This window comes from Eumetopias jubatus, unplaced genomic scaffold, assembly GCF_037043125.1.
Source record: "Eumetopias jubatus isolate StellerSeaLion01/CBP00866 unplaced genomic scaffold, mEumJub1_p1.0 scaffold_9, whole genome shotgun sequence".
Lineage (NCBI taxonomy): Eukaryota > Metazoa > Chordata > Mammalia > Carnivora > Otariidae > Eumetopias > Eumetopias jubatus.
In genome coordinates, this window is record NW_028274815.1 from 97,547,890 (window position 1) to 97,558,206 (window position 10,317).

Here is a 10,317-nt window from a genome sequence, read left to right on the forward strand (position 1 = left end):
GTCAACAGCTACATGAGTGCAACGCCTTGAAGTGGAGCCTACAGCCCCAGTCAAACCTTCAGATGACTGCTGCCCAGCTGCCAGTTTGCAACCTCATGGGAGACCCAGAGACAGAATCACCCAGCTAAGCCACTCTCAGTTCCTGACCCTAAGAAACTGTGTGAGGTAAAATTGTTTGTTTGAAGCCGCTATGCTTTGGGTTCATGGGCCATGCAGCAATAGATAACCAATACACTGGCTTAAAACTTAATCCCCACCTTAGAAGAAAAGATTCTTTTATATAAATTTATGCTGAGATACTTGGCATGATGTTCATGGGAGGTGAATGACAGTGGTTTCTGTGTGGGTGAATTTGGGGATCATTTGTCTTTTGTCTGTTCTCTTTTATATTCATGCATGACTTTGTATAATGAACGTGTATCCTTCAAGTTAAACACAAAAATAATGACTCCAAGCCTGGGTGCCAGTACAGAGTGCGCTGTTTACCCAGGCATCAGAGCCAGGAGGTGTGTGTCTATAGGAAGCAGGAGCACCACTCCTTCAGACAATGAGAACTCTCCTGGGCCTCACACTCGGTGGCACCACAACAACAGATGAGCCACTTCTGAAACTCTGCTTCGTTCTTGTGCATCAGAAGGAACTGTCCCAACAGGATGTAGGCCTGTGGGGCGGGGGAGAGGCAGGGAGGAAAACGGGAAAGGTTATAATAAACCAAACCAGAGGTGCTCTTATCCAACACCAGGACCCTCGTGAAAATCGAAGGAAGGGGCCCAGGTCTGGTTTGAGGGACAATGATGGCACCTGGGCAATGTGGAATCTGGGACCGGCCCTTGGTGAGATGTGAGGCCAAGTGAAATGCACATCTCTCGGGTCGGGTTTGGGGGAATGTTCAGCCTGGGGTAAACCAGAACCTGCCTTTCTCAACTTTAATGAGCACATAAATCACCTGGGACCTTGTTAAAAGGGAGGTTCTGACTCATTAAATCTGGAGGGGGGCCTGAAAGTCTGCATTTCCAACATGTCCCCAGCTGATGCTGGTCCAGGGACATTTTGAGTAGCAAGAGCCTAGCATACTCCCTTCTGGCCTCTGATCTAGTATTTCTCTCTCTCTCTCTCTTTTTAAGATTTTAAGTAAGCTCTCCATCCAACGTGGAGCTCAAACTTACAATCCCAAGATTAAGAGTTGCACGCTCCACCAACTGAGCCAGCCAGGTGCCCCTAGTATTTCTTTTTAACACAAACACACGCACATATGCACACATGCACGCGCACATAACGAAGAATCAGAAATGCTCCCCACCCCATCACTTTCTCAATCCATCTTGCAGAGTTTCTAACTCTCTTGGCTGTTGACATTGTGGATAATTTTGTGCTGTTGGGGTGGGTTGGGGACTGTCCTGTGCATTGCAGCAAGTTTAGCACCATCCCCAGTCTCTACCCACTAGATGTCAGGAGCAGTCCCCCAGCCCCCCAAATTGTGACAGTCATAAGTGCCTCCAGACATTGCCACATGTCCCCTCCAGACATTGCCACAAAAGCTCCTTTGACCAAGAACCACTGCACGTGGGACTGGTAGATGAAGGGCATCTTAACACCAATCTGTTCTTGCAAACCAGCTGTGTGACCTCAGGCAACTCACTTAACCTGAAGTGAGGACCCCAAGAAACAGGGTCTCAGTTTCTGCATTGCCTGAAGGCTCACAACATGCCCTGCCCCACCTTGCAAACTGAATTAAGTAGATTCAGTGTGAAAACATCAGGAAAATGCAAATTCCTTATTTGTCCTGGAATGCTTAGCCTGTGGGAGGAGCACAGAATGTAAAACACGATAAATCTTGCCCATCCTTCCCTTCTGAAAAGTCTGTGCGCATGAAAAATGCACATAATTAATACTAAGTACACCAGGACTGATAGCTCTTCGGCATTCTCTCATTTTCTAACTACTATTCTACAACTTTCCCTAATCTCCTTATAATTTTATCACATGATTATTGACAAGGAGCGAGGACTACATGGAGAAAGGGACGCCCAAGACCAAGTGGCCACAAATTGACTGAGCCGCTCAATGGTGAAGCCTGGAGATTTAAGGTCACATAAACGCCCTTCATTCGCTGCTGGTTTGGGGGCTCTCCAGCCTGGAATGAACGAGAACCAGTGTCCATGCCTGCCGTCCTGGGCCTTCTCCAGGAAAACCTGCTGCTGTCTATTTACTTTCAGTTACATAAAACAAAGCAAACTTCATCTGAACCAAAGGGAACATTTTTTTTTTAAAGAAATTAAATAAAAGCTGAATTGCAGTTGTAAAATGTACCCAAGCTGTTGGAGCTTGGGGTTTCTTATTTTTAGTCATGGTCTGGTTGTTGAGAAGATTAAAAAAACAGCCAGGATGTCATGGTCATTTTCAACTGTTACTTGAATCATCTTTTTAGAAAAGCCATATTATTGCTTGGAACGATCTCGTATCCTTGTTTTTTCGGTGGTGATTTTATGGAGATGTCTTTTAATTCAACATTTACAAAAAAAATGAACATCTATTGAATGTTAATTGAGCCAGGTGCTGCAGTGGGTGTGGAGGGTGGGGTGCAGAGGTGAATGACAGGATCAAGGAACAAGGAGCTCTGTCCAGGGAGAAAGAACATTAGGGAAGATGATAAATAATAGTAATAATAATGATAATAGTAATGGCGCTTGAGGACCTTTGATGGGCTCCAGATCCCTGGCACGTTTTAACCCCGTCCCATTCTCCAGATGGAATCACTGAGAATAGAAGAGGTTTTCCTGAGCCCCATGTTTGCCCATCCTGACTGTCCACATCTGGCCTCACACCTATGGAGGCCTCTGCCCTTTTGGAGGCCCCGCTGTTGGCATCAGCTGGTCGGGTGATCAGAGCCTCCGTATCCCCTCCAGCCTCAGCAGCTGGGAAGCCAGGGAACACATGCCATGTAGGACCACAGGCAAATTTTCCAGGAACACTGCAGGAAGAAGGGCCTCTTCTCGTGGCCTCTGGAACCAAGTTGCCACTGACTATTCCTCGTCCACTCACTCTGCCACCCTCCAGGGGTGGGGAGGAAAAGTTAGCCATCGTCATGGTCCCCATCCCCGCCCTGCCCAAAGTCTGTTCTGTTTCTCCACTGGCTCCAGAAAGTGACCAAAGCTCACAAAAATCTGGCTGCGGGGAGGGTGACGCAGAGACACGGGGACGTTGAGCAGCCATGGCCTAGTCCCACCCCCTTGGACAGAGGCCCCCCCCTTGGTTTAATGCTTTGCTGCGGCCATCTTGAATTCCTCGGGATAGGGGAACAAGGGGCCTCATATCTTCATTTCATGCTAGGTGGCTGGTCCCAGTCCATGCCAATGAAAATCTTCCATCTTCACTGTGACACCTGGCCTTTTCTTTTCTTTCGTTAACTGTTTTTTTTTATTTGAGCAAAGTTGACACACGTTTGTTTCAGGTGTACAACATAGTGATTTTACACCCTGCAGGTTATGCAATACTCCCCACAAGTGTACCTTCTGTCACCTGACCTTTGCAAACACATCCACGGTCTTGGCCCTCACTGATTCTCAGGCTTCTCTCTCACCTTTGCCTGCAATGCCGGCTCCTTGGAGCCTAGAGGGAATGCATTTACGTGGCTACAAGACTTCTTTGGGGGATCAACAACTCTCTTTTTCTCTAACCGGATTCTGGCTCTTCAGCCTTCGCGGCCACTGGTAGCCAGTGACAATCTTGAAAATCCGGTACCTCTCGGTCATTTCTGGTTTAAAACTCCTTGTCTTAGTGCGAATGCTTGATCCAATGCAGGGCTTGCCTCTTCTTTCTTCTCCATGCCTCCCTGGGATATACTTACACTAAAAAATTATTTGTTTGACTAAAATTCAGATTTAATGGAGCAGGTCCTTGTATTTTATCTGGCAACCCTATGCAGGGTAACCCCAAACTTCCACGACTGACTCCTTGCAGGGCCCAGACATCAGGCAGTGGGGGGGGGGGGCCTCTGCATGACTACCCCCCACCCCCAGAGACTGTCTGTCCAGATGCAAATTTCACCTCTCTAAGCCCGAGTGACTTTGAGCAGGTCACGCTCTGTGCCTCTGTTTCCCCATTGGTAAAACAAAGGTGAAATAGTATACCTTATAGGATTTTCTGATGCTTTGATGAGATATAAATAATGCGCTGAGGACAGAGCCTGACATGTAGCAAACATCATGCACAAGTTCTGCTGTTAGGAGAGCCTTAGGGAGCAGGCGGGCACCCATACATATATCCCTTACTGATCTTCCAAGTATCTTTCCGGAGGAAGATTCAGGCTCAAGGATAGGACTTTATAGTGTCTTCAAAGAACATTGAGCCAAACCAGATTCTCTGGGCTGGTAAACTTACTTCCTCACTGTTGGATAACTTCAGGGTTATCCCCCAAGTAATGCACCCGCCCCATAGGGCACTGTGCAAAGTCCCTGAATTTACTGAGTGCCTGGAAATTCCCTCATCCCTGGGCAGTATTTTCACAGGGAGAAGAGGAGTACAAAGATTGTAGAACCCTCCTGTGCTTCACAGGAGACATGGAAGAGCCCCAAAGGCAAGCTGTGCCTCTCTAGCATAATGAGGGTGGGTACTCAGGCCATGTGTGGAAAGAATAGTTAACAGTACAGATGTCACAGCAAGGGGTCCTACTGAATACTCAGTGTTCAGAAGCACAAGCTTATTAGGCTGGGGTATGCGGGCAGAAGGAAGGCATTCTTCCCAGAGAAGGTCCACTGTGAATGGGGTCCTGAAGTGGGGGAATGTTCATTTCAAGAGAGGCCTGCGGGCAGGTGGTCCCGTCTGTGTTTGTGATTCATGGACAGTGGGGCTTGGGTATAGAGGGGGTGGGGGTGGGAAATATAAGACAGAGCTAGAGCCAGGCCATCGAAAGCCTCTTGAGCGTCTTGTGCACCAACATATTTTCCCTTCCCGGTCATTCCTTTGTCCCTTTCGGCCCTTCTGCTGTTAAATCTAGACCAGCACTGTTCAGTAGAAATTTTTTTTAAAGATTTTATTTATTTATTCATTTGAGAGAACGAGAATGAGAGAGAGAGACAGAGAGAGAGCACATGAGAGGGGGGAGGGTCAGAGGGAGAAGCAGACTCCCCGCTGAGCAGGGAGCCCGATGCGGGACTTGATCTCAGGACCCTAGGATCATGACCTGAGCCGAAGGCAGTCGCTCAACCAACCGAGCCACCCAGGCGCCCTGTTCAGTAGAAATTTAATGTGAGCCAGCCACATATACAATTTTTAATTTTCTAGTAGCCACAGGAAAAAGGTGGGGGGGATGAAACAGGTGAAATTAGTTCTGATAATATGTTTCATTTCCTCCCATATGTCACAAATATCATTTCAAAGTGTAATCAATAAAAAACTATTGATGAGATACTTTGCATTGGGTGGGGTACTTTAAAATTCTAAATCTTTAAAATAAAATCATGGTGTGTACTTTATATGCATAGTGTTAAAGCATTATTCAGACACGTGCTCTGCAGGTACAAATGGCCAGTGGCCACTGTATCCGACAGCAGAGATCTAGATCTGCCAAGGCTGACCGCCTGGGAGAAGAGCGGGCACAAAATACCTCAGAGAGAATTCAGCGAAATTTTTGACTGTCAAAGTCCTGAAGAGACTTGGGTGAATCCATAGAAGAATCAATAGTTTTAAAAGTCATGGCATAGCTGGGGGAGGGGACAACTAGACCCCAGGAGAGGCCAGCAAAGGATAGCATGAGACCCAGGCAGGTACCCTCCCTAAGGTCTCTTGCAGCCAGGGTATAAAAATCCAGGAGCTCAGAGGAGTCTAGGGCGGTGAAACAGCTCTGTACATTACTATAATGGGGGATATGTGTCATTATACATTTGCCCAAACCTATAGAAACTGCGAGTGAACCCTAAAATAAGCTATAAACCCTGGGTGATTACAGTGTGCCAACGTAAGTTCTTTGATGGTTACAGATGTACCACTCTGGTAGGGGTGCGGCTCATGAGAGAGGATGTACATGTGGTGGGGGAAGGGGGTACATGAGAAATCTCTGCATCTTCTGCTTAATTTTGCTGTGAACCTAAAACTGCTCTAAAAATAAAAGCCTAAAAATATGCTAAAAATAATAATAAATAATAATAAAATATATGCTAAATCCTGAAATCCCTTCCCTGTAGGATCTGCCTGCCCTGGAGGCTCTTCCTGCTGGCCCTAGCCACTGACAGGTCCTCACCCAGAAGCACCTGTTCACCTTTGTAGGTGCCACATCAGATCTCCTGGATCCTTTTACAGGCCCAGCCCTGAAACAGAGTCTCACCACCGAATCCCAGGGTAAGCCCTCTCCCTGCCGTGGTAACCACTGGGACCCAGATCTTCCTGTGTGGTTTGTGACAACACAATCCATCGCCATTCTTGTCCTCACTCAGGACCTTGATCAAGGCACTAACTCCCAGGAGCCTCTGTCCTCTCCTTTGTGAAGTGGAGATAGCGATCCTCATCTCATTTGCAGGTAGGTGAGGGGCTCAAAGCAACGGAGAAAGGTGAAATCCCCTACGTTAGTGTTTGGAATTAGTGACCCTAGGAATGAGTAGGGCCTGGAAGTGGTGTGTTGGTCACTGTGCTCACCAGGAGGTCATGAGCATAAGAGGGTCCTGGCCACACCCAGGCAAATGGTTTCTTCTTCCCTACAGCCCTGATTCTGTGCAGCAAGTTCTGGGATGCCTGAAATTTACCCATTATTCATTCATTCCTTTATCTTAAACATGCCTATTGCCCCACCTGTAATCCTCATTTAAAACACAGGCTGGAAAAGACAAAACTATAGGGACAGAAAATAAATCAGTGGTTTGTTGGGGGCTGAGGGTGGGGAATATGAAGGGCACAGAGGAACATTTTGAAGTGTTGGGATTGTTCTGTGTCTTGATTGTAGTGGCTTCATGACTGCATGCATTTGTTAAACCTTGCAGAACTGTGTACTAAAAAAGGTGAAATTCACTGTATGTGAATAAAAATATTTTTAAAATGCTGAGTCTGGCTGAACAACAGCAAAAAAACCCACAACCCATTAAATCAAAGGGGGTAGAAGCCAGAATAATGGGTATATCTGAGAGTGGGGGATGACATTGATGGGGGAGAGACACAGGGCATTCTGGAGGTATCCAATCACTGAATCTGGGGGGTGCCTCCGTGAGTGTGTGTGTGTGTGTGTGTGTGTGTGTGTGTGTGTGTAAAAATTCACTGAGCTGAACCCTTCATATCAATGTTGGTGCATTACACCACAATAGAAAAGAAAAGGGACAATCATTTCTTTCAAAAAGGAATTTTTAATTTAAAATGTCTTCCCTAAGCAGACTTTGCTTACTTCACTACTTCCTTGGGAAGGGTCCCATCTCCTTTATCTGGGAGGAAAGAATCCAATCCACCTCAATGGTGGAGCTCCAGCTTCCTGGCAATACCACCTAGTGGATAGTAAATGCGCCAGTAGATTGGGGTGATATTCAGAATATTTCACAACTGGTATAAGCAGCGTGTTGACCAGAAAACCAGAGGCCCACTAGTTCAAGGCCCCCTAGAAACAGTATGCATGGTGCAGGTGCACACCAAACTGATTATCAGCCATGTGTGCAACAGTTCCCAGCCTTGTCAGGCATTTCTGCAACATCTTCCTGCGCAGTGGTATAGACTGACATTAGAAACTGAAGGGAATGAGCAGCAGTAGCTGTGAGCAAAATCTCTCCACTGAGCGCACAATGCTCCACGTGAATTCCCATCCACCTCTGTATGTGCTCACCCTCTTTGGGTTCTCCTCGGGATCGTCTCCCATTCTCCCTAAAGTTCCAAGCAGCTTTAAGAGCACCATAAAAACAAATAATTACATAGAAAAGAATGTTCCGATTCCACTGGGTACCCTCGAGGCCATTCTTGGGCTGTGAGTGACATCTTAGAACAACTCATATCCTCTTACTCTGGTATAGACCCCAGGCTGCTGTTACTCCACCTGCCATTGCCAAGCTGGTGCCCTAGTCAGGCAGGCGAGACCCCACGAGTCTTTCATGGAGGTGGGAAGTATGTGCAAATCATCCATCCTGACAGCGCAGCCCCAGACTCGGGCGGCTGGCTCACTTCTGTTGACCCATGGGTGTTTGAACACCAAGTGAATCATGCCCTGCCCAGCTGCTCTGAGCCAAAGCCATTCAATTTGCCCATCATCTACTGGCCCTCGAGGCTGCCCAAACATGAGGGGTCAGTGACGCTGAAGCAAGTGGCGCTCTGCCAAGTGGTGGCTTTGCTCTGTGATGGCCCCTTGCAGGGACACATAGCAGCGGCCGCCATCTGGCAGGGCTAGGGGAAGAGAGGTCGGGGAGTGAAGTTGGGGCAATAAGAAAAAAATGAGTTACCTTGTTGAAACCTTTGGTGACCAAATTGATTGCAAGCTCACGGCTGATCCCGTCCACCCAGGCAACATCCTTTTCTCCAATGGGTTCAGAGAGGAAGGCTCTCAGCCTGGGAGACATGTGATCCATCTTCTGTAACAGCGGTGGGAGAACAGGGTTAGGAGGTGGCTGGCTGCTCACAGGGAGAGAGGACACTGGGGGACTGCCCTGCTGAGGGATGGGGGCAACAGATGGCAGGCTTCCTCCCACCACTCAATATTTATTGAGGACTTTGAGATGTCAGGGGCAGCGCCCTGCCCTGAAGACCTCAACACATCCATTCCTGCCTGGATGGACTGAGAAATGTACAATGATGGCCCTGGATGAGTCTAGTAAATTCCACCAAAGGGGTGTGTTTAATGCTAAGAACTGTGATGGGTTCCTCTCTGCTACTCTTCCTGCTGTCAGTGCTTAAAGAAACACTGCTTCTTGGGAGCAGAATTGTGGTTGGAGAAATGGGGATATGTTGTTGGTCAGAAGGTGCAAAGGTTTAGTTACGTGGAATGAATAAATTCTGGACATCTGTGTATACAGCACGGTAATAATAGTTAACAATAATACATTGTATACTTGAAGACTTCTAAGAGGGTAGATCTTAAATTACATCTTAGTACACACACATACACTAAAAGATACCTATAAAGAACTGACGGATCAGTTGTTTAGCTTGATCATGGTGATCTTTTCAGTGTGTGTATGCCAATCAAATTGTGCACCTTAATATAAACAGTTTCTGTAAGTCCAAGATTTCTCAATAAAGTTGTCTTAAAGGGAAAAAAAAGAAATCATTGCTCCTCTTAGCTAATTAACCCACCTTCTCTCTTTACTACCAACACTTTTTCATATTTTTATTTTAGCATTTACCACACTCTGTAATAGTTGGTTGTTTAGTGACACAACAGAAAACTCTTCAACTGGATCAACTATCAAAGAAGACATTATAAAACTCAAAAGCCCAAGGGTAAGGATGGGTATGGTGCAGTCAAGGCCACAACTCCATTTTCTCTGATTCTTTCAACTTTTCCTCCTTGTGTTGGCTTCGGTCTCGATTGGTTCCCCTCATGGCAGGGAAATGGCTGCTTTAGGACTCATATTTCCCAACACCGAGCCCCAGAAGAAGAAAGGAAGAGAAAGAACGTGTCTCTGAGGCATTCCAAGCAGAGCCTCATCCAGTCCTGAAGGTCTGCATAGGGTTACCAGTGTGAGCTTAGTGTTGGCAGTACACTCCAGTCCTATATCTGGGAGGGGAGTTAGCTTTCTTCAAACCATATAAGCTGTGAGATCAAGCATAGTTACCTGAACAAAATCAGGATTATTATCCGGAGAAGGTGAGCTGAGTGTTAAACAGTAACCATAATACCCCACTATCGTCCACCCCTTTGGTGACCCAATGTCTATACATTCTTCTTCCACTACATAATCATCAGAAATACCCACACTTGGCTAAAGTAGACTCACCTCCTCCCCCAATGGGTGAAGCCCTATGACTCATCCAGTTACTGGATTCAGATTCAAGTTCATATTTTCTGGAAGATGCATCATATTCTCCATCATGTCTGGAAGTAGCAACTCATGGGATGATAATTTATGAACTGAATTCTGAACTTCACCACCATCAACATAGTCAATAGTGAGGGGGAAAAACCCCAGTTTATCTGCAATAAGAATTTCCAGAAGGAGTATTCCCCATTTGGAGAAGGGGACCATGGGAAACACATTCAGGTGTCATTGGCCAACAGTACATGCAGTCTTGAGGAAATACTGGAGATTCCTTGCCATGGTGGTAAAGCAAGTGCCTTAGTCAGCCGAGATGGTGGCCCCCAGCTCTGCGTTTGGGTGTAGCTAGCCCGTCTGCTGCCTTGCCAAAATTTGAGTGGGC

At 46.7% G+C, this 10,317-nt stretch overlaps 1 protein-coding gene across 1 annotated transcript; it reads right to left on the reverse strand.

Moving 5' to 3' along the window:
- Positions 1-514: 514 nt before the first annotated feature.
- BANF2 (BANF family member 2) lies at positions 515-8,528 on the reverse strand. Its single transcript, XM_028112930.1, has 2 exons — positions 8,403-8,528; positions 515-661 (listed from the first exon to the last, which is right to left on the reverse strand). The coding sequence occupies exons 1-2, from the start codon at positions 8,526-8,528 to the stop codon at positions 515-517; spliced, it is 273 nt and encodes a 90-aa protein (XP_027968731.1).
- Between the last annotated feature and the right edge of the window lie 1,789 nt (positions 8,529-10,317).